Source organism: Phlebotomus argentipes, unplaced genomic scaffold, assembly GCF_947086385.1.
Source record: "Phlebotomus argentipes unplaced genomic scaffold, Phlebotomus argentipes genome assembly contig_5, whole genome shotgun sequence".
Classification (NCBI taxonomy): domain Eukaryota; kingdom Metazoa; phylum Arthropoda; class Insecta; order Diptera; family Psychodidae; genus Phlebotomus; species Phlebotomus argentipes.
In genome coordinates this window covers 11,444,690-11,468,345 of record NW_026776165.1, presented here as the reverse complement: position 1 = coordinate 11,468,345, position 23,656 = coordinate 11,444,690, and the positions used below count along the sequence as shown (strand labels likewise).

At 42.4% G+C, this 23,656-nt stretch overlaps 9 protein-coding genes across 11 annotated transcripts in view; 3 read left to right on the top strand and 6 right to left on the bottom strand.

Moving 5' to 3' along the window:
• LOC132256258 (heterogeneous nuclear ribonucleoprotein L) overlaps nucleotides 1-13,143 on the bottom strand; it is a 72,948-nt gene extending 59,805 nt beyond the window's left edge. For all 3 annotated transcript variants that reach the window (XM_059752567.1, XM_059752568.1, XM_059752569.1), the window contains exons 1-2: nucleotides 12,690-13,143; nucleotides 2,853-2,966 (exon numbers count right to left, since the gene is read on the bottom strand). In XM_059752567.1, the coding sequence (XP_059608550.1) occupies nucleotides 2,853-2,966; nucleotides 12,690-12,809 (234 nt within the window). In that variant the 5' untranslated portion in view covers nucleotides 12,810-13,143. The remainder of the gene's footprint in view (nucleotides 1-2,852; nucleotides 2,967-12,689) is intronic.
• A 199-nt stretch (nucleotides 13,144-13,342) lies between these two features.
• On the bottom strand, nucleotides 13,343-17,315 carry LOC132265659 (aldehyde dehydrogenase, mitochondrial). The gene is made up of 3 exons (XM_059766410.1): nucleotides 17,099-17,315; nucleotides 16,182-16,761; nucleotides 13,343-14,299 (listed from the first exon to the last, which is right to left on the bottom strand). The coding sequence occupies exons 1-3, from the start codon at nucleotides 17,213-17,215 to the stop codon at nucleotides 13,443-13,445; spliced, it is 1,554 nt and encodes a 517-aa protein (XP_059622393.1). The 5' UTR covers nucleotides 17,216-17,315; the 3' UTR covers nucleotides 13,343-13,442.
• On the top strand, nucleotides 14,345-16,151 carry LOC132265660 (nucleoside hydrolase-like). Its single transcript, XM_059766411.1, has 2 exons — nucleotides 14,345-15,459; nucleotides 15,532-16,151. Exons 1-2 carry the CDS (start codon nucleotides 15,029-15,031, stop codon nucleotides 16,091-16,093), a joined length of 993 nt encoding a protein of 330 aa, XP_059622394.1. The 5' UTR covers nucleotides 14,345-15,028; the 3' UTR covers nucleotides 16,094-16,151.
• A 127-nt stretch (nucleotides 17,316-17,442) lies between the features above and the next one.
• Nucleotides 17,443-17,925, bottom strand: LOC132265661 (histone H2A). Its single transcript, XM_059766413.1, has one exon. It carries the CDS (start codon nucleotides 17,857-17,859, stop codon nucleotides 17,485-17,487), a length of 375 nt encoding a protein of 124 aa, XP_059622396.1. The 5' UTR covers nucleotides 17,860-17,925; the 3' UTR covers nucleotides 17,443-17,484.
• A 516-nt stretch (nucleotides 17,926-18,441) lies between these two features.
• Nucleotides 18,442-19,249, bottom strand: LOC132255423 (histone H1-like). The gene has a single exon (XM_059751444.1). It carries the CDS (start codon nucleotides 19,236-19,238, stop codon nucleotides 18,552-18,554), a length of 687 nt encoding a protein of 228 aa, XP_059607427.1. The 5' UTR covers nucleotides 19,239-19,249; the 3' UTR covers nucleotides 18,442-18,551.
• Nucleotides 19,250-20,388: 1,139 nt separating this feature from the next.
• LOC132255371 (histone H3) lies at nucleotides 20,389-20,852 on the bottom strand. Its single transcript, XM_059751370.1, has one exon. The coding sequence runs from the start codon at nucleotides 20,850-20,852 to the stop codon at nucleotides 20,442-20,444; it is 411 nt and encodes a 136-aa protein (XP_059607353.1). The 3' UTR covers nucleotides 20,389-20,441.
• Nucleotides 20,853-21,211: 359 nt separating this feature from the next.
• LOC132265938 (histone H4) lies at nucleotides 21,212-21,560 on the top strand. The gene has a single exon (XM_059766736.1). It carries the CDS (start codon nucleotides 21,220-21,222, stop codon nucleotides 21,529-21,531), a length of 312 nt encoding a protein of 103 aa, XP_059622719.1. The 5' UTR covers nucleotides 21,212-21,219; the 3' UTR covers nucleotides 21,532-21,560.
• Nucleotides 21,561-22,046: 486 nt separating this feature from the next.
• On the bottom strand, nucleotides 22,047-22,647 carry LOC132256262 (histone H2B). The gene has a single exon (XM_059752574.1). It carries the CDS (start codon nucleotides 22,610-22,612, stop codon nucleotides 22,241-22,243), a length of 372 nt encoding a protein of 123 aa, XP_059608557.1. The 5' UTR covers nucleotides 22,613-22,647; the 3' UTR covers nucleotides 22,047-22,240.
• Nucleotides 22,648-22,905: 258 nt separating this feature from the next.
• LOC132255532 (histone H2A) lies at nucleotides 22,906-23,367 on the top strand. Its single transcript, XM_059751610.1, has one exon. The coding sequence runs from the start codon at nucleotides 22,931-22,933 to the stop codon at nucleotides 23,303-23,305; it is 375 nt and encodes a 124-aa protein (XP_059607593.1). The 5' UTR covers nucleotides 22,906-22,930; the 3' UTR covers nucleotides 23,306-23,367.
• The last annotated feature ends 289 nt before the right edge of the window (nucleotides 23,368-23,656 follow it).

The following is a 23,656-nucleotide window of genomic DNA, read 5'->3' as shown; positions in this document are numbered from 1 at the left end:
AAATTCTCAACTTTTCCCATAACGCGCACACCCTTCTCCCTCACCCTATTTCTCCAATACTCTCTCTCTATATATATATGTGTATTTATTTAGATCTTGTAACACTTCATAAGGAACTTTCTTTGACGTCAAAATTTATGGCACTTGGTGCTTGAAATTTACACAATGATAGTGTATTTTGCGGAAAACATCCCTCATTTTATCGCAATACTGTTCAATCACTTTCTCCGCAAACACACACACGCTTAGAAGCAGTGACAATATCTTCCTGGATTTTATCACACACAGATGTCTACAAATTTCAAGTTTTGCAATTAAACCATAAGTATATTGCAGTGAAATTTACCCACGAGGCAAAACACGTCTTTTATGCGAAACAAGAAGAAAAAAAAACACACACACCAATTAATTATGGGCAAAAAGAGCATCTCAATACGCGCGAGTGATTGAAAAAGTGAAACTAGATCAAAACTGTGCACGCGGTTTCTTCTTAGTTATTTTTCTTCTTCCATCTCTGTGTGCAATTCATGTGAGGCGAGAGAAAAAAAAACTGAAAGTGATTCAAAATGTTACTGGCAAAGAAATCTCTCGCGCGCGCATACAACATGAAATTAATTTAGCACCATGATGATTAAGTGAAGGAGAATATTCATAATCATGCTGCAGTGGATGAAGAAGAGAGAAAAAAAACCACCCTCATTTCATATTGTGTCTCAGTTGCTGTCCAGGCACAAGAGGGGAGGAAGAAAAAAGGCGTGAAGGGAGTCAAAATTTATTGCTCTTCCGCGTTAATTGTTCAAGTAGCGCAAAATTAATTAAATTTATTCACGTTATCTGACGAAGCACAATTAGATTGTACTTTTTATCCCTGACCACCCACACACCAACACACTCTTCTCACACTCTTCTGCTCGCCCACAAACTGACGTGCACTAATTAACGTTTGAAACTGCGAAGGAACTGAAAAATCCTGCCAAAGGATTTATCCCACTGATATACAATTCGAAGAAGAAACTGCAGATGCACAGAAGCAGCAAAAATGGAATCAAAGGAAACGGATTCTATAGATTTAGGAGTTGTCTAGACGTGAGATTTATTCTTAAGATTACCCATATAATATAGAATTGGGTATATCGCGATATGCGCAAATATCGCAGGAATTCACAGAATTTCCCGCCCTTCCCATAAAGGAGATAAAAGAGCACCAAAAAACACCGTGACTTGGAAATAAAATTTCTCATTTACCCTCTCAAGTTGTGGGAATTCCTTCATAAATCTCATCATTAAATTGTATTTTCCTCTTTTTTCCACCATCCCTTGTCCAAAATTCCTTCATTAAATCCTCAAGTGATTGCACATATTTCTCCACAGGACATGACATGGATCAGATAATCCAAAACACTCGCATTTGCTCCTCTCGAAAATCTCTCCCCAACAAAATCCACCCCCTAAGGCCTTTCAGACTCTGTGTTCTGTGGCTGCCAGAGACTCATCTCCTTTGGCTGTAACTCTAGTGTGCGGTGCAAAATGTCAGAGTGCATTTTAATGTTTTTTTCACCAAAAAGCATTGAAAATTTATACGTGCAAATCTCCATGACATTTTTGTCTATGTGTAACACAATTCTCCAACAATTTCCTCCTCCGAGCAGAGGAAAAAACATAGCGACTCGCAAAACTTTTAGTCACAGTGTATCAAACCCTAAAGCGACAAACTTCAGCATTGCATTTAATTCTGTGAGAGAGGAACTCTAAAACTGTGTCATGGCTCAAATTAAAAAAAAAAATTTAGCATCCAACACTCAATGATTAATCATCTGCTTGGGCTCAAGAGAAAACTTTGTAGCACAATCACTGTGAAAATCAATGGTAATTCTTTGAAAAATTTACTATTTAATGCCATTTGAGTAATAATAACTTTAGTAAAATACACAAAATCATGGTCAGAATTATGATATATACTTCTTTTTCTCAACTTAAACTCAAACACAATTAATTTCTATGATTTATGGCACATTTACTGTCCAAGCTCTATGAAATCCCACCCCTAAAAGACGCTGTGAAGGTAATCGAAATGGCATTTTCAATAATTGCATCGAGAAGTGCAATTAATTCTGCAATATTTCCACCATCGAGAGAGAAAGAGCGAGCAATTGCAGCACAAGAAATTACCTCCCTCAACTCTTATAGCAGTGGCAGAGATTAATTATATAACATTGAAGAAGATAGAAAAAGAAATTTAAGAGTTATAAGATGATAAATTGAAATTTGAAGTTCTCAAGACATTTTTTTTTGTTCCATGAGGAAAAAAAGATGAAAATCTAATTTAAAAATATATAAATCAAAATAAACGAACAAATTTTGTTAATTTAGTAAAATACGATATAGTAAAATTTGTTGGATCTGTTTTTCCCCCAGAAATTCCGCTTTATTTGAGCATTCATTCCAATTTATTCGAATCTTTCCATAAAAATATATTCATAGAAAAATGTTTACATATATATAATGTTTGGATTTTCTTCAATACACACTCGCACAGAAAATCGCATTCATTTCTAGCTCAATGATTCCTCTGGGTTGAACATGCATTCATATTTTCATAAATATGCGGGATAAATAAGAGCGATAATATGGATTCGCTCCAACATATGTTGCATTTCCATTTGTTTTTCCTCTCGCAATTTCCTCCGGACCAATTTTCACTATCACTTGTTGTTTTTCCTCATCTCTCCCACCCACAATTGCTCCATATATATGTACATATTGAAAGCGCGCCGGGGGGAAAATCAAGAGATATGAGGGCAAAAAGTCCGTGTGCGATGGCAGGAAAAAAGGAAAGCACAAAATGGACTTACCACTGTGATAGGATAAAGAGGATTGATGACTGTGAATAGAAGAATGTGATTTGGTCTGGCCAAATCGTGTCTTTTCCTCCTCGGCTCATCTGCTGTATTGTTTCCAATGATAGTCTGGAAATGGACCAAAAAAGAAATGCAACCATTTAGTCACAAAGTTCATTTTACAGCTGTGAATAAAATTGAGATTCATAATATAATTCCCTAACAAGACTTGAGAAAAATAAGATAAAATTGTCAAAGAAACACTAAAAGTCATGATTGTGAAGATGTGATCGGAAATTCTTTATTTTTTTTTTTAATATTTCTCTCAAATTTTAACTGCATTTTCCTCACATGTGTAATCATGCGATATTCATATAGCAAAAACTAAGTCAAAATTGGCAAAATTGCAAGTTACACCAACATGTTGCGATATCTCGATATTCAATCCATCATAATATTCCGAGCACGTTCGTATAAGAACAGGAAAAACCGCGACGTTTTCTAAAGTATGACCATAACACCATTTCTCTCGCACTCCTACAAATGAGAAGAATTGAGCACAAAGAGCGACTCTTTTTTATGATATAATCAAAGAATTATAGTGCAGTTAAATTTTCTCCCTTCAAAAATATCCACATCAGCAAATTTATTGTCTTGAAAAACTTTTCTAATTCGAGAAGAAAAATGTTGAAAAACGATAAAAGGACTCTTGCTTTCTCTCCATCACTTACAACTGCTTCCCTTTTCCCATCATCTCACAAAGAGAGGAAGAGAGATAGAGAGAGAGAGTATTTCATCATTGAATATCCGGTGTTGTAGTATTTTTCCCTCTCATCTTTCCCGGTTGAAATTCCATTGCAAAAACCACCACAGGAAAAGAGAATAATAACGTTTTCGAAGAAATATTCCATCCACCCTCCCGTAGAAACTTTTTGATGAAAACTCAACAATGCGTAAAGATCTTTTGATGGGAATTTTCTCTGTGGGAAATTGACAACGTTTTTTTTTCCCTCTTTCTCTCTTTAGCTTTCCTATCCATACATATATGTAGAGATAATCAACATTCCACAATTGCACACCATCATCGATCATTTTTTCAATGCAAAAATTCTTCGAGTATAAATTTAAATATTACAACTTCCAAAATGTACATATTTATCAAGTGTCAAACAGAATATCTCTTTGAGAACACTTAACATCCACTTTTGCCATCATCGCGGCAATTTAGCACGCCAACTTGACTTCATACACATTTATTTACTCCGCGCCTTAACCGCCAATTCATTTTGTCCATTCTTTTATTTGCTCCTTTTCTCGCCACTTTTGCAATTTGCATGAATTACAGTGTTCATTAAAATGACATTTAATACATTTTACATACACACACACATACATTTCTAATTTTATCACACAATTTATCCCAAATGCAGTTCAGTGAAAGTGGATTTTAAATAAAATCAATCGTATCATAAAGATGCAATATAAACATAGTTCAGATTGCAAATTTATCATCAAATGGTAAAGGAGTGTCTGAGAAATTACTGACTTTATACCATGAGTATTACAAACTTCTTCTTCACATGGAGTGGAAATTTTCACCCTCACGCAATTTTGCACGTGCCAAAATCCAGCAATTGAATTTATTAAGTCTATTTACACTCTAATGATTAGGGAATTTATTCACCCATCACTACATTTTTCACATTCTTTTTTCCGTCCGCTATTACAGTTAACACTCAAGTGTTTGTGAATTAAATGTAGAACGACTAATTAAGCGACACTCGTTTTCTTTTTCTTAATTAAATGCGATGTGTTTGTACAAAATACTTGAGTGACACGAGGAAATTTTACGTAAAACCGCGTACGCTTTGCCGCTTTTCACGCTGTGCGTGGGCGAATATTTCAAGTTATCCACGCACATTTTCTTCACCTACAACTTTTCATCGCTTCACACATAAATGCATTATTAAACATTAGCCGACACTACAGTAATAATAATTGATGGATTTCTTTTTTTCGGATATAATTTTACACCAAATCGGAAGTATTTTCATGTGATTTTCCGCTCGATGAATATTGTATGGAAAAAATGCATCAATATTGCAGTATAAAGTGAAATTTGTTGCTATATATATACAGGAAGTGAACGAAAATTCCAATTCAAACCCAAATGCAATCAATAATTGTGTCTCCAGAGGAGAAAAGCACACCGGATCTTCAATTGTCACGAACATGAGTAATTATTCAATTTCTCACGCCACTAAATATGCCAAGCAATTCTCCTAGACATATCCCAGATACGCACGCATTTACTCATATATAATTTACAAGTGGCGCCGGAAGGACAAGTGACATATGAGATTTAAAGACATCCATCTCTAATCCATGTCATTTGCACCCCAAACCCAAGGAAAGTCCATCATAATACCATCAATACATACAGGCCACAACAAAGGCGCCTTGTGGGTTGAAAAACATCACAAATTATAAAGTTAAATTTCAATTTTGCAAATTAGCATCGCGCACTTCTGTATCGCGCGCCACTCATTTTTATTCCGACGAATTGCACAAAGCCTAATTGAATTATGATGGGGAAAATTACATTTTCTCATGGGGCGAAAATGGGAAAACAATTGGACACGATCCATCATCTGCTCGCTTCGCAATTTTCCATCTGGATGAATTCTGCATTGCCGCCAATAATTATGGCTCTTTCCATCTTTAATTCACATCATCTATGCGCAAATCTCATAAATTTCTGTGGCGCTATTTTGCTGCCATTTTCTCGATTGAATTTCATAGCTAATCCAATGAATAGAGAATTATAGTCCAGATAACTGAACATATTTGCTATACATTTCAGAAAAATTGTATGCAAAATTTTCCCAAAACAAATCCAATTGACGAGCGAATAAGTGTGGTTTCTCTTAATCAAAAATTTCACTAATTAAAATCCAAAGAAGATGTCATATTTCACATAATAAATCACTTTTCACAGGATTTTCCTGTGAATATCTTTTTGCTGGCGTTCAGATGAATTTTCATTAATAGGAAATCATATAATGCCAATTTCCCTCTCTTTATCTATTTTGGTCAATTGTCGGCGAAATTATTAATTTTCCTTTTTTGAAGGTTATTAATAGCGATCACAGAATTAAAATAAATTTAGACATTAATTAGATCGTTATTAAGTCAATTTGGCATGATTATTATTCTCTCTTGCGTATCACAACTCTTTGCCCAAAATTCAATTTCACTTAGCTTTCTAAATCACCGTAACACCTCTATTCCAACACCGCTTGTCTATCTAATGGGTTTAAACTCCAAAAATTCAAGCTCTTTTACTCATACACAACAAAAGCACACCACCGCCCGCAATTTAAACGGACTTTGAGGTAAAACACACACTCGCTCCTGCCTCAGTAACCTTTATTCATTCCGCATCCACACAGACACCCAGTTTTGGGATTAAACTTTACCATAATAACTTCATACACACCGAAAATTCCAACATTAATTTTATATTAAATTATTATAATATCATCTGTCTTTCTCCATTTTAACCCCGCAAACGATACCCGAAAACACTGTATAACACACACTCGCGCACAAACATTAAACTTTAGTTAGTTTCACAAACCCACAACCTTGTTTAATGTGCTTGTCGAATAAATAAATCACTCTGTGTGTGAGTAAACTACACATAAGGGTTTAAGATTGCTTGGAAAGAGAGAGAGAGGAAGAGGCAAAAACACTTTTTATCCACCATTTCACGTGCGATATCGCTAAAGGATATCACGTTGAGACCGCAAAATCTACTCACCATTGCGCTAATTTCCACTTCATATTCGGTTTAATTGTAACCCAAAATTAACCAACAGAGCGAAGAGGATGAAATCCTTCAGTCGCTATGCGTGGCCACAAATGAGAACCAACATTGTATTTTAGAACTAAATATAATTAACCACTCAATACGCGCTAGTCAAACTGTCGAATGGAAATTTTCATTTTTTTCTCTTTTTCATTCTTTCTACACAAATGAAACTCGAAATTCCCCCCAAGAATACTATGACTACGTGAGAAATTAAGCCATCATCATGACCAATTTGCCATTTGCCTGTCTGTCTGCTCCCAATAAATTTTACGAGGAATTCTCTTCCTCACCGCCATCAGCTTACAATGTACCACACTTTTTCCTCACCCAACGTCAATCACACTCCTAAAGATTCGCCCCATTAATGCCACGCACCGCACATTTTCCTATTCACAATATATTTAACCCCCCACATATATATATATATTGAATAGGTCGCACAATTTCCTGCGTCGTGGAAAATCGCGCAATTAAAATATCACAATTATATTTAACGAAGGAGAAACCACCAAAAAAAAACACATACACACAAAACATATAGTGAAAGACTTTTCATTTTGAACGCCTTTCCTGTGCTTTGCTGATGGTAAGAGAAAATTAATTTTAGATAGTTTTAATTAAATCAACTCCAACTCAACTGTTAACATCTCTCTATCTCCCTCATGCAACTATTCTCATTACTCAGCACACATCGAGCGACAAAACAGCATTTTACCCAAAATAAATAGCGCACTTGATGGAAATTCCCTCAGGGAAATATTATAAGAAAATTAATAGCTGTTATTGGCAGATGTTGCCATCAGTGCTAGAATAGAATTATATTAGGAAACTATATTGAAGAACTATGATGATTGAATTTAAAACAATTTTTCATTGAGCTTCTTAGCCTTTACATTGGATCATTTCTTCAAGTGTCCAGTGACGATAACTTAACGACTCAATAGCTGAGCGCCTTAAGAAACTACCATATACATCTCAAGCGCATTATAAAAAAGTAAAACACGTACACACGTGAGCTTTCACTTTCTTCCCTCGGAATGATAATACCGTGAAAACACGCGATTTTTCCCTCTCGAACTAACTCTTTGTTTTGACGACAGCACTGTATTTTCCATCATACAATGCAAGAAGTATGTGTAGAAAAACGCAGCGGTAAAAGTATGAAAGGGTGCGAAGAACTCGATACTTTTTGTTGGAAAACTTCTAAATTATGCAGCGCGTATTCTTTAGACTCTGCGGAGTTTTGTTTAAAACAAGTTAAAGTAGGTTAGATGACTCTTGAAAGTAATAATAATGAGGAAAATTGCTATAGAGAAGCCTAATAGAGAGGTAAAAAAAGTGAATCGCTGATATTTGATATTTTAATACATGAGCCAATAATGGTTGGAAAACAACGATGGAAACTTAAGCCAAACACCATTAGCACATTATAATGCAACATCTCAAATTATGCACAAAACATCTCTACGCATGAATTATCTCTTGATAAATACATATACTTAAGAGACTTTGAAGGATATATAGAATTACATATTATTCGATATCATCGCAACTCGTGACAAATTATCACATGACACAATTGTCTGATCAAACACAAACATCAAGAAGGCGAGCAAAACTATCAATTTGATAATCCACATTTAAATCACACAATGTGAGAGAGAGAGAAATTCACACAAATTTCATGAAAATACAGGGTGAATCTTGAGAAAATCATGAGAATGCTGAGCATAATGAGTTTTTCGTTAATTGCGTGCAAAAATAGACTGCTTTTATTGAGTCACAAATTCTCCCCACAACAGTGACACATAAATTATTGACAATCTCTGCGAGAATCTCAGCGATACATTTACAAATGTTTTCTCGTGACATTCTCTTTGATTTCTTTCTGATAAACTACTCATAGCTAACTAGATGTCCAACGAAACTTCAGTGAATTTTTCATACATTGCAAGATGATCCACAAGAAATTTATGAATTCTAAATTCGACACACTTTAGAGATAACAATGCAACAATGGCTTTCAATAAAAAATTTATATTACACCTCTTTACCTTCACAACGAATACCATAACATCCTCAAGTGCGTTTCTTTTATCCTCCAGAGAGACGCACTTTTATGTAGGTATAAAAATTCTCAATATATAATATGTGGAATTCCACTGGAAAACAATCTTTATCAGTGCGCAATTACAATGTGTCTGAACCACCTTGTCAGTGGATTACATTTTAAACTCCAAGTGGAATTGCGGACGAGAGATAGTGACACGAGTATTAAGCTGAATTGGGCAAATTTATCACAATCATCGCGCATATCGTTTGGGGGGTATAAAATTACCTCAAGTGCGATATGACAGTCATTCGTCGGTATGTGTTCAACCTTATCGGCAATTTCAGGTGAAAGAGAGTCATGTCTAATTGTTGATTAATTGATAAAAGAGCCACAGCACGAGTGTGTGTGTTGCTTTTATTAACTAAATAACCAAGAGATAACCACACGCGATACCATCAGCGACTTTTCACAGTGCAATCGAGAAGGCAATTTTCCGTTCATTCATCGTCTTTTCCTCACACTCTCCTTAACATTCGGCCACTCGCGTCTTGGCACTTTTGCGCGCAAAAGAGTCTCTAAAGCGCGCCAGAGAATTTAATTCCATACGGCAAATGCCTTTTGGCTTGTGGCACTTTTCTTCCTCTCTCCACACTTGCCTTCACATCAACATCTTCAACACCACAGCAATGAGTACAGTTAATCGAGTAATATTTGTAATTACAGCAAGTATGTGAGGTGTGCTTTTTTTGGTGAATCGCGCCGCTTCTCTGTTTTTTTTTGCATGACAACCGCACACAACACCTGAGATATTTTTGAGGGCAGCCGCCAAGTGAATTTTTGGAGAACCACCACACAAAACCCGCATCGCATCTCAAGCTGTCCAATTAATCCCTCAAGAGAGCCCTTTTCTAGACAACCTATGCCCAAAATAGCACTCTTTCGCTCTCTCGCGCTCTGCATCGGCCACCTAATTAAAAGACCCACAATCTTTCTATCTTTTTCAACATACCGGGAACACACATAAGCAACAGAGGAAGAAAAAAAGAAACTTGACGAGCGGGATGATTCATGGTTTTCTACTCATCAATCCCAACACGTATGACACGTGAAAGATTTCTTTGGAATCACTTTAAAAATACCCGCGAAAACGATGCTAAGGCCAATGTGGCACACAACAAAATCACACGGAAACCTATATTGAATTTCCGCCCAAAAACATAAATTTCTATGGAATTGAGACAGCGTTCAAATTGGAATTCAAAAGAAATTTCAAAATAACCAAAAAATATTGTTGCATTTAGTGAAGAAAATACCGTTGAAGTAATTGAAGCTATCGATTCAATTTGCCCACGATTTCCTTTTTCTAACACAATTTCAGTGACAAAATCGATAATTTAAATGCTAATTATTCCTTAAACTCCCTAAAACTAGTTGCACGCAATTCATATCGATAAGTGGACGAAACTTCAAAGAACTCTTGGAATTTGCCAAGACAATTTCCCGTCAGATGTATGGTGAAAAAGTCTTCCATTCACTTTTTTTCCTCTTGGCTCACATCAACACAGCAACTTGTCTTTTATCTTTGCTCTTAGGACATTTCTCACAAATAATTTATCAATATTCTACTAATGAGGCCTTCTTATGTCGTCAATTAATGGTTACGCGAAAGAACAGAAACAGAGAGAAACCATCTCTAAAATGTTGTTCTAATTTATGTAAATCAACAAAAATACAAGATTAACTTTTAGAGCGGATATCAAATGTTGAATATCGTGCGAAAATGTGCATTTTTGGACGTTTTCAGTCAGAAAATTCAGCACAAAACATCCATTTTCCCAACGTCAATTGAAGCGCGCCTCATGTTGGGCATTTAGAAATAACAATATTTTATTTTTAGATCCATTTCTTTTCTCTCAAACCATCATCATCTCTTGAAGCGCGCGTCTCGAGCGCGCGGCGTATGGAAAAGTGCCGAGGCAAAGAGACACCAAGAAAAAATGTGGGCTTCTATTCTTCTTGCCCATTTTCTTTGTTCCATTTTTCATCATCATTTTCTCCCTTGTACGCCCGCCAAAAAGAAAATCACACACACACACACACAATCCGAGCACTTTAGAAGGAAGCGACCATGGAGAGTGTGAAAGAGAGCAAATGAGAGATTCTCCGAGAGTCATCGAATCATTACGCAACTCTTGTGGTGGCGCACTTTAATTTATATCGCGCTCACCCAGCCAAAGTCACTCCATCACTATGCGTTCCGTTCGTTTCTGCACACACATGCAGTGGAAAACACAACTTGACACATCGCGCAGTGAAAAGGTCCACATTCGAAGCCATTGTGTGCTTGTGAGCAAGAGAAAATGATCCACATTGTAAAAGTACACAGAGACAAATCGTTTGTGGTTTATTTTGACTAGAAGTTTAGGATGGATGAAAAAAAGAAACTGTTTGAAGACTGTCAAATTGATAAGAAAAATTGAATTAGAAAAATCTCCACTGTCCATTCAGGGCATCAAGAAGATTCATTCAATCAGTGCACTTATCGCAACACTGACATTTACTCTCTAAGGCGCGATCAGCAACAATCACAGATAAGATGTGAAAAAAGTGAAAGAATCACAGGCATTCAATGGCAGTCATTAGACATTTCATCTCTCTTTCTCGGCCACCCTTTTGCACACGCAAACTTCTGTGCAATTATACCTCATTCAATTGGAAATTTCAACAAATTATTTCCCGCTCTTATTTATTCTCAGCAAGTCACTGGAAAAAGTGCTTCACTTCTTCTTCCAGACAATTATACTTCCTCACACTGTGTGTTTTGCATTCTCTCTCTCTCTCTCTCTCTTTCTACCTCTTCAAACAATCTGTGAATTTTGCTCCAATTCATATTCATAAACTCTCCTCATTTTAAGTCAAAATAGTGGAAAAAATACCAACTGTAAGGTGGAGATTTCAAAAATATCATACAATTGCATAATGATAAAAAAATGTGCATGAAACCACCTTCAAAATATCGCCTTCGGACTCTTGTATCTTGACTTTCTTGTTTTGACTTTCCAAGCGCATTGAGAGCTGGTCAGAAGTCGACTTAAAGACACACACAGGAGAGAAAAAAACCCAACCGAATGAAGGGAAAAGAAGTGGCTAAATTGCGATCAACATGAACCGGTCTCGGTGCCATTTACTCCAAATATTTATTTAAATACCACCTCTCAAATCAGTTTGAAAACCACACTTTTGTCACACTGCGGCGATATCTTGAGAATTGAAAGGCAAATTTGGCTTATTATCTCACACCGCATTTCCCAATCACTCTCATTCACCTGCCTCATTTGCCATGTATCGCCACGAATGTCTCTATTTTGTCTGGGACACTTCTCGCGAGATTAGGAGGAACAGCAAAAAGACCCTCAAAGAAAATGTTAAGATTTTGCACACTTATCATGGACTGTTTTTTTCCCGTGTGCGGAATTTCACTTGTTGTCGCGACATGGAAAGATACCTGACTAAGGAGCTAGATCAAAGCTAGTGACCAATGAAAAGTCACCTTATGAACCGCATCCAATATGGCGACCGCCAAAACACCCTCTCATTGGCTAGACGTCTGACGGAAATTTTCCTTTTCACCCCTTTTTCTCGTATTGCATCTCTCGCGGAATCAATCCTCGCAAGCGTCAATGGCAATTTGGGGAACTCTCCCTTCGCCGCCGTCGCTTTTCCGCATCGTCCTTTGTTCGCACACGGCCGCTGCCCCTGTCCGTGAACGGACAAGAGGCAGAGCGGCCCTTGCACGGCAGCCGTCGTGCCAAAGGCACTTTGGCAGACGTCTGAGCGCCGTGCCAAGCAGCGGATCGATAAGTTTTGACAACAGCGCGGCGGGCTGACGGCGCCCATCCGTGCCAGGATCTGTGGGGGGACTCACCTTGTTGTTGGCGTGTCCAGCCTCCGTGGCCGTGTTGTCCGTGGAGTTTCGGGTGCAGAGGCGCTTGTTGTGGGGCTCAGAGCCGCCGCTCGCGCTGCTGCTGCCACCATTGAACGCCATTGTCCCGCGCGCCGTGAAAACAAGTCTCCGAAGGGGGGCCCAGTCACTATGCCCGCGCACACGTCACGGAAGCGCGCCCCACGCCACCCAGTCCCGGCAGCTCACTCTCGCGGAAAACTCCCGTGAAATTTTCACCCACACACACTGTCTTCACGCACACTCCTTCACGCCCTATCGCTCGCGTGCGCCCTTCACGCCCCTTTAGTACCACTGATTTCGTTGCCTGCGATCCGCCCAGCGCCGCCGTTCGCCTTTGATAATCTCTCTCCTCACACAGGATTCCTATTGGATTCGTGCACGAGAACCTGCCTTCGCCGTCATCACTGAACAAAGTGCGTGTGTTGACTGACGACCAAGTCCAGCAGCGGAATCTGCAGGGCACAGCGATGGGGAGTTTTCCGTGACAGTGGTGAGTAAGCGCGCCATCTCGCGGCATGGATTCCCCCCGCTAAGAGATCTTAACACACCACTGAACTCTTATCGTACGAGCTTCGCAAGCATGAAGAGTTGATTAAAAAGCAAACGATTTTTGCCATGATTTTTATTGCCGTTAGAAAAATAGGGGATATGGGATTAAAGTATGAATAGAAAACTCTCTCTCTCTCTCTTGATTAGACATGACCAACAATGAACTTAAGAGTTCTTCTGCTGCACGCGCGTGATGACACTCTTGACTTCTGTGTAGTTTCTCAGCGCGTACTCAGAGTTCTCCCTGCCGTGGCCGGACATCTTGTAGCCGCCGAAGGGCACCTGTGCCCCAAAGGCGTTGTACGTGTTCACCCACACGGTGCCGGCGCGCAATCCCTGCACCAGATAATTCACCTTGTCGATGTTCTTGCTGAAAATCGCCGCCGCGAGTCCGTAATCCGAGTCATTGGCGCGCTTGATGACCTCATCGAGGCTCTTGAAGCGCGCCAATTGCTGCACCGGCCCGAAGATCTCCTCCCGCGAGATATCCATGTCATCCTTCACGTCCGCGAACACTGTCGGCTGCACAAAGTACCCCGGGCCGCCCACCTTCTCGCCGCCGGCCACCAGCTTCGCTCCCTGCTTCTTCCCACTGTCGATCAGGCGTAGAATCTTGCTGAATTGCTCCTCGTCCACCTGCGGTCCCTGCTCCGTGTTCAGGTCGAAGGGATTGCCCACGACGCGCTTCTTCGCGCGCTCAGCGCTGCGCTCCACGAACTCATCGTAGATACTGTCCTCCACGTACGTGCGACTGGCGGCGCAGCAGCACTGGCCCATGTTGAAGAACAGCCCGAAGTGCGACGTCTCCACGGCGTAGTCCAGATCCGTGTCGGCCAGCACGATATTGGGACTCTTGCCGCCCAATTCCAGTGTCACGCGCTTCAGATTCACCGCACTGGAGCCCTTCTGGATGAGGCGGCCCACTTCCGTTGACCCCGTGAACGCCACCTTGTCCACATCCGGATGGTGCACGAGCGCCTCGCCGGCATTCCCAAAGCCAGGAACCACATTCACCACGCCCTCTGCAAGTCAATTAGATAAGAATTTAAATAAGTGTTTGCTTTACAGTTCACTGAAAATATTAAGAGCATTTTTCCAGGCAAATTGTCATGCATACAGAAGACGGTATTAGGGACATCATTTAGCATTTTCGTGCACTCTGGAAAATTCCTTAACTCACATTCCCCAATTCAAAGTCCAACAGCTTTCGCTCAGCGGCTAATTATGGTCATTGAAATGTTTTATTAACATTTTTGGGAACTCTGCGGGTCAAATGAGAGCTATATTTTCAATTAACTATGCTTAACTTGAAACACAAGTCCATAAATATGCATAACGCGTTCATATGCGATGGTGAAGATTCAAATATCCGGCAGAAAAAACAAGTCCTTGAGAGTGTTAATGGTTTAGATGAGAAAAGTGTGATTTAATTTTATTTTAAAGACGTTTCAATCCCAATTCTTAGGCATTCATTTTCTTACACGCGCACAGAAGAGAACATTGCTTTGGCCCAACTGTAATTTATAATAGTTTCCCATGATTTTCTCAAGCATGCGCGCATGGAAAGTATTTACTTATTCTGGCAACTGCTTTTGTGTCTCTCCCACAGATATTCTCTATAGGTCTCTAAGCGCGCTGATAACATTTTTGAGTGTAGAAAGTAAAATATAAGTCGAGTCTTCGCGATAAAGTGACTTATCGTGTGAATTTACAGTCAGTTATCTTTCGTCTCTGGTCAGAAGAAGTCCACAATGTCGATTCCACGCATTATTCTGGACACTGACGGTGGTTATGACGACGCTTGGGCGCTCCTGATGCTCCTTAAGGCGCACTCTCAGCGTCGGATTCAGCTGGAGGCGATTGTGTGTGGCTCCGGGAATGCGCACGTGGACCACGTCCTCATCAACATGTGCAGAGTGCTCCAGGTGGCTGATAAGAAGGACATTCCAGTGTTCCGCGGCGCTCCGGATCCCATTCTGCCGTTTGAGCATCGTTCGCACGACAATTTCAACGGTAAGGACGGCTTTGGGGACATCTATCCTGTCACCGATCTGCCGGACATGAGTCCAGTCAACGTCACCGAACACGGAGTTAACGCAATGGCCAGAATTGTCAAGGAGAATCCCGGAAAAGTTATTGTATTTGCAATTGGAGCACTCACAAATCTCGCTCTCGCTATTCGGTGAGTTCTTTTCGCCCATGAAGTAACAAAAACCCTGACAATTTTATCTATTCCCTCTTGCCTGTGTTTCAGGATGTATCCAGAGATTGTACAGCAACTCCAAAGCGTCACTATAATGGGTGGAAATTTTGTGGGAATCGGCAATGTGACTCCCAGTGCTGAATTCAACATTTTCTTCGATCCCGAAGCGGCTGATATTGTGCTCAAGACACTCAAATGCCCAATGACATTCATTCCCTGGGAGACTTGTATTCCGCCAAGGAACCCTGTCAATTGGAATTGGAGGAAAAGTGTGCTGGGTGTGAAGAAACACCCAATTCTGGACCTCTTGAATCCTGTGGAGGAGTCAAACTACAAAGAACTTCCTCCCACACATCAATGGGCGTGTGCAGATTGTGTCGCCGCTGCTGTACTCTTGGCACCTGATCAGATTGTCAAGACATTTCAGGAAGTTTACACAGCCGTGGAATTGACTGGATCCCTGACAAGAGGACAATTTGTGTTGGATCCGCGCAGTCAGAAGCCACCGAATGCAAAGATAATCACGGAAATTCACCCAGAAGTGTACAAGAAGGCGATCTTTTGGATCCTGGACAGTCAGGAAATCTCACTGATAGACTATCTAAAGGCCTAGTGAGCAATTATGAGTGTCTCTTGAGCAATAAATGGGACTTTCGGCATATCTTTTGTGGCTTCTTTCTTATCTAGAGTGGCGTATTTACCTGGGAAGCCAGCTTCCTTGGCCAGTTGAGCGATGTAGAGCGCTGTGAGTGAAGTTTGCTCGGCAGGCTTGAGGACGATCGTGTTGCCGGTGGCGAGAGCTGGTCCCAACTTCCACGCCATCATGAGAATGGGGAAGTTCCATGGGATGATTTGGCCACAGACACCGACGGGCTCGTGACGCGTGTAGGCGAAGAAGTCGCCGTCCATCGGGATCACTTTGCCGTGATTCTTGTCCGCCCAGCCGGCGAAGTAGCGCAGATTCTTCAGCGCTACGGGAATGTCCACGTTGTAGGACATGGCGAAGGGCTTCCCGTTGTCCAGCGTCTCCAGGCTGGCCAGGTAGTTGCGATCACGCTCAATCAGATCCGCCAGACGGTAGATCAGGGCGCCGCGCTCTGACGCGTCCATGCGGCGCCACGGGGAGCCCAGAGTGAAGGCCGCCTTGGCCGCGGCCACGGCCAGATTGACGTCCTGCTTGTCGCTCTCCTGCACCTCAGCGATCACCTGCTCGTTGGCCGGATTGATGCTCTTGAAGGTCTTTCCGCTCTTGCTCTTGTGCCACTCATTGTTGTAGAAGATCTAAAGAGAAGCACAAATAATACACAATTAATCTCCATGTTCCACCGTGAATTTGCTAAATTTCACTTCTATTTATGAAATTATCGAGCTTTTATGGAGTGAATAACAAAGTCAGCTGATAAGATAAGCCGCGAGCCGGCAAGCGACTTCCACACAGAGAATAACTCTGCAAGAAGCTCTCTGAAACTCTCTACAGCTCTGGATTGATAAGTAACCAACAGCTAGAAGGTAGCGGGGAGGCAGAGAACGGAATAGTTGATAGACAAGCCGGTTTTGTGCATAGAAAATAGAAAGATTTCTGCCCGATTAGAGGTCACTTCTTCGCGGCAATACTCACGCCAGTGTAGAGGACTTTGGGGGCTGTCTGTGGGTCAGGAGCAGGCGCCGATGCCACGCCGCACTTCTGTAGCCTGAGCAGGCTGTTCACAGCCCGGAAATTCCACTTTCTCAGCATTCTCTTGACTCACGAATCACTCAATAGCGCGGTGAAAAGCACACTGTTTCGCCCGGAACGTGATGGATTTTAGTACAACCCAGCAAAGGAGCGCTCAGAAATGTCCGCGGACTTTTGTCAGACACTCCACATTAACTAAAGCTCATTCGAATTTTTAGAACAATAATAATTTAAAGGTTTCATGATTAATTCTCTACGGAGTGGATTTGTCGCCCTGAAAAGGGCGTTTTTGTTGTTTGTTGGCGAGTTTACGGTGCGTGACAGGCGATTTATGTCTTCTTCTCGGTCTTCTTGGGCAGCAGCACGGCCTGGATGTTGGGCAGGACACCGCCCTGCGCGATCGTGACGCCAGACAGCAGCTTGTTCAGCTCCTCATCGTTGCGGATGGCCAGCTGCAGGTGACGCGGGATGATCCTTGTTTTCTTGTTGTCACGGGCAGCATTGCCGGCCAACTCCAGCACTTCGGCGGCCAGATATTCCATCACGGCGGCCAAATAGACAGGAGCTCCAGCGCCAACGCGCTCAGCGTAGTTTCCCTTGCGCAGCAGACGATGGATACGGCCCACTGGGAACTGAAGCCCAGCACGGTTGGAACGCGTCTTCGCCTTTCCCTTCACCTTTCCTCCCTTTCCGCGGCCAGACATCCTTCAAATAGCTTCTTTTCTGAACTTGTAGAAATCGCACGAAATACACTCGACGAGAGTTCAGCACAGAGTGAAGAAATTTGCTCGATTTTCGGTCTTTTATAGCCTCAGTTGCCCAAGAATGCCGAGCTGCCGTCGACCTCGATTCCCCTCGCTGAACAACGCATCGCTTTACTTTGCACATGCGAGAGCAAGACGGAGTGCTATAGAGTACGAAGAGGGAATCGAAATGACCCTGCTCGTCTGGGGAAATTGACTTTATTTCACCAGATCAAGATCCCAGAACTATTAGAATCAACGTTGTTTCTTCAAATCAAACCCAAAAGTACAATTTTCATTCTCAATTAATAATTTCCACTGAATATGCGCAGTGTTCCTGCTCGGCTAGGCAACACTTCTTTATATAAAGAATATCCTTAGCTTGTCCAAGTCAATAACATTTTTGAATTATATTATTTTGCTCACTAGAAGTAGAAACATTGACGTCGTTTTTTATTCATGCTTTTTTGATTACAGCAAGATGTCGTGTAATTATTAAGTCATTTGATCCTTTAATTTGTTTCGGAATTTATTATTGGGGGAATCAGTTTCATTGTGAATTCTTTACGTATTCGCTTGATAGCCCTGATAAGGGCTGTTTTTTGATGGTATCCCAATGTGGGACGATGATAAATAGGCTCGCAAGACGGCTTTTACTTCTTCTTGGCCGCTGTCTTCTTCGGCGCCACGGCTTTCTTCGGCGATCCCGTCTTCTTGGGCTTGGGGACCTTTGGCTTCGTGCCGGCAGACTTCGCGGACGCCTTGGTGGGCTTCTGCTTCGGGGCGACCTTTTTCTTCGTCGGAGTCGCGGCTTTCTTTGCGGTTTTCTTCTCGCCGCTGGGCTTCTTCGCCGCCACGGCCTTCTTGGTCGCCGCCGAGGGCTTCTTCTTGGGCGACGCCGGGCTCTTTTTCACCTTCTTCTCGCCAGCCGATGTCTTCTTCGACGCACCGCGGGGCTTCTTCACCACGGGCTTCTTCTCGCTCTTGCCGACCGGGCCCGCCAACTTGAACGATCCGGACGCGCCTTTGCCCTTCGTCTGCACCAGAGCGCCACTCGTCACGGCGGACTTGAGGTATCTGCGGATGAAGGGCGCCAGCTTCTCAGCGTCGACCTTGTAGTTGGCTGCCACGTACTTCTTGATGGCCTGCAGAGAAGAGCCGCCGCGCTCCTTCAGGTTCTTGATGGCGTTGTTCACCATCTCAGAGGTCTTCGGGTGCGTTGGCTTCACTCGCGGCTTCTTCGCGGCGGCACTCTTGGCGGCCTTGGCTTTCTTCCCCGCTGGGGATGAACCGGCGCCTGCGGATGTTGCAACTGCTTCAACGGATGTCTCTTCTGCCATTTCTGTAGATCCTGGGTAGAAATCTCGAGAATATTGAGGTGAAATGCTACTTTTTACCTCCTTACCAACCATCGCCCATTTAGTGGAACCATATTTTTGGATGAATCTGCACACAATTTTTATGTCCGCTCGGAAAACCTCTAAAAAATCTTCAGAGCTTTGAAACGTCAAGCGACCAAATCAACGGCATTCGATAGAGTGTTTATTGATTAATGTATTCTGTGGAAATTGTGCCAAATCAGTAGATATTTATGGAGAAATTGATAAAATTGCAGATGGAAGATTCAACTGAAATTTTGGCGATTCGCAATCACTCCGAGTTTAAACAATCAATTTCCCATTTTCCTTCACAAAATTCAACTTTTCTTCACTTTCCCCGTTAAATGATTATATTTGCAAACATCCTGTCTCATTTACCACAAAATTGTGATTTTGCATTTTGGTGATTTTTGAGGTCGAATTCAACATATGCACAAGTATTCGAGTGTTTGCCATATTCGATTAGCAATTTCACCAATTCTACCTAAAAAATTTACTTTTCTCTCTAGGGCAATAAGTAAAGCAATATGTCATTAACACCATGCCAAATAATTAATTGCCACCACCAAATCGATCTCATTGTACTTCGTCATTGACGAAGAGATGCAACTCTTACGATGACATCGTCTTTGGCTCTCGTGCTTCGTGGCCGTAACGAATGTTCCTGAGTCGCATTTTGCGAAGCATAATTGTTGCAAAACACATTTTATCAAATATCGCTGAGAAATATGCTTTAGAAAGAAGTTAGGGAAAATTAAGTTATTTGCAAAGGCAAAATTCCGTATGAAAAGGATCAACACATCGTTTGATGCCATGTTCAGCAATTCCAGCCATTCTTACATCTCATGGATTATTCATTCTTCTCTTCAAATGTTATAAGGAAAAATAGAACTGTGCAGAAACTCGAAAGTTGTCTCAAAGCACTGCTCATAGAATACACAATATATTTTGTTTAATAAATTGCGTCGTGCAGAAACGACATTTGCTCATGAGGACAAAGGGAAGAACAAAGAAACGCAGCATGTTAACATCGTTTGAGAATAATATATTTTCACAGCCAGTAAAGAAGCGTTTGAAAAGGATTTCATGTCAAATTCTTTATCGTGAGGGATTTGTGGCCCTGAAAAGGGCCGTTGTTTGGTCAGGAAGTGCAAAATTCGCAGCTTAGGCGCGCTCTCCGCGGATGCGACGAGCCAACTGGATGTCCTTAGGCATGATGGTGACGCGCTTGGCATGGATGGCGCACAGATTCGTGTCCTCGAAGAGACCCACGAGGTAAGCCTCGCTGGCCTCCTGGAGTGCCATGACGGCGGAGCTCTGGAAGCGCAGATCGGTCTTGAAGTCCTGGGCGATTTCTCGCACCAGACGCTGGAAGGGCAACTTGCGGATGAGCAGCTCAGTGCTCTTCTGGTAGCGACGGATCTCACGCAGCGCCACAGTTCCGGGACGGTAGCGATGGGGCTTCTTCACGCCACCAGTGGCCGGGGCGCTCTTGCGGGCGGCCTTGGTGGCCAGTTGCTTGCGCGGCGCCTTGCCACCAGTGGATTTACGGGCAGTCTGCTTCGTACGAGCCATTTTGCTTGCTTGTTGATTTCCTCGATGTGAACACAACGACGAGAGTGAACAGTATGTTTGGTGCTTTGAGGCCTCGCTGCCTTTTTGTCAGTTCTCTCGTATCAATGGAGGGGGAAACCGATAACGCTATCTTCGCAATTATAGCCTAAAACGCCAAAGGATATTAGCTGATGACTCAGAGACTATCCTTGAAGTGGATACGAAGCTGAATACAAATGAAAAGCGCTGGAAAATGGGTGGAAAATTGTGAAATCGAGTGGAAGGGGGCGTGGCTAAAGTGACAAAAAGGCAAGATGAGCGTCGACATGGCAGAGTTCGTCTGAGAGTCTCGTTGAGTCAACATCTCGTCAAAGCAAGCTAGCAGAAAATGACTGGTCGTGGAAAAGGAGGCAAAGGCTTGGGCAAAGGAGGCGCCAAGAGACATCGCAAAGTTCTGCGTGATAACATCCAGGGCATCACGAAGCCTGCCATCCGCCGCTTGGCTCGCCGTGGCGGCGTAAAGCGTATCTCGGGTCTGATCTACGAGGAGACGCGCGGCGTGCTGAAAGTCTTCTTGGAGAACGTCATCCGTGACGCCGTGACGTACACCGAACACGCCAAGAGGAAGACCGTGACCGCCATGGACGTCGTGTACGCTCTGAAACGCCAGGGACGCACTCTGTACGGCTTCGGCGGCTAAACAACTGAAGCGGTTCTCGCTACTCACACAAAAAACGGTCCTTTTCAGGACCACAAAAGCATATTTAGAGAATTCATCTTGAAAACCTTATTTTTTGTACAATAAGAATTTTCTTAGCTCAAAAAATCGCTGCTTAGTTTACAGGTATATTTTATATATACAATTCTATAAATAAATGAATATTTTCGTTTTCAGTACAGAATATCTATTTTGAGGTGTTTTGTTGTAAAATCAGTCTCATAACCTGGAAAAATATGTCGAGATGATCAAAATGCAGGATTTCTAAGAGTTAAATAATCGGAAGGGATTCAAAATAACGACCCGAATTATAGCTATTTCTTCAACACTTCAGATGTGTACAAGATATTTTAGATATTTATTAAGTGCGACAATAGGACAAGGAGTCCTCTCGGATATAAAAGAACTTATATAAAAAGAGAAGTTTAAAGTGCAAACTTATATGCGAGGAGCTGTGACGGTACTTTGGAGTATCAGCTCCCTCTTCCACTCACGCGGCAACATATTCCAAAGGACAATTCCCTCAACAAAGAGTGAATTGTCATTGGTCATTTCTGACCATATAATTTCTCCTTGTTACAATTCAAGCGCTATTTGGCAACACAAAGTTTCATCGTCAATTCTTTACGAAATACATTTGTGGGCCCTGAAAAGGGCCATTTGTTTGTTGTCGGGGAAGAAGAGCGGTCATTTACTTGGAGCTGGTGTACTTGGTCACGGCCTTTGTGCCTTCACTCACGGCGTGCTTGGCCAACTCGCCAGGCAGCAGCAGGCGCACGGCAGTCTGAATCTCGCGACTCGTGATGGTTGAGCGCTTGTTGTAGTGAGCGAGGCGAGAAGCTTCGGCGGCGATGCGCTCGAAGATGTCGTTCACGAAGCTGTTCATGATGCTCATGGCCTTGCTGCTGATGCCCGTGTCCGGATGGACTTGCTTCAGCACCTTGTAAATGTAGATGGCGTAGCTCTCCTTACGCTTGCGCTTCTTCTTCTTGTCGGTCTTGGAGATATTTTTCTGGGCCTTTCCAGCCTTCTTTGCAGCCTTTCCGCTTGTCTTGGGAGCCATAGCGTCAAAGTGAACTCGATGAAATCTCTCTCGAAAATGTGCCGGCGAAAGAAAAGGGGCCGCTTTTATGGACTCGACTTCCCCAGACGGACAGGGTTGCCTCGATTCGCTCTATAGCATGCCGTCTCGCTCTCACTTGCACGAATTATCATGCCGTTTCGCTTAGCGAGGGGTACGAAAATTCGGCAACTCGGCATTCTTGGGCAACTGAGGCCATAAAAGACCGAAAATCGGGCAAATTTCTTCACTCTGTGCTGAACTCTCGTCGAGTGTATTTCGTGCGATATCTCCAAGTTCAGAAAAGAAGCTATCTGAAGGATGTCTGGCCGCGGAAAGGGAGGAAAGGTGAAGGGAAAGGCGAAGACGCGTTCCAACCGTGCTGGGCTTCAGTTCCCAGTGGGCCGTATCCATCGTCTGCTGCGCAAGGGAAACTACGCTGAGCGCGTTGGCGCTGGAGCTCCCGTCTATTTGGCCGCCGTGATGGAATATCTGGCCGCCGAAGTGCTGGAGTTGGCCGGCAATGCTGCCCGTGACAACAAGAAAACGAGAATCATCCCGCGTCATCTGCAACTGGCCATCCGCAACGACGAGGAGTTGAACAAGCTGCTGTCTGGCGTCACCATTGCTCAAGGCGGCGTCCTGCCCAACATCCAGGCCGTGCTGCTGCCCAAGAAGACCGAGAAGAAGACATAAATCGCCTGTCATGCACCGTAAACTCGCCAACAAACAACAAAAACGCCCTTTTCAGGGCGACAAATCCACTCCGTAGAGAATTAATCCTGAACCTTTTAAACCAAGTCTTAAAACGCATTTTCCTTAATTTTATTTTAGCTAGAATCTAAAATAATCTGAACTCAGCTGAAATGCGTTTGTGTCTCGGCTAACTGAAAAGCCGGTACACATTCAGAATCGAATCATCCCAAACCCGCCATCTTCCTGAACGTAGGCGAAACTTAGCTTAAATGCGGTTTGTGTTTCGTCTTAACGAAAACGTGAAACATGCATTTTCCCAGAAGAAACGCGCGCTTTTTCCAATTTCAAACT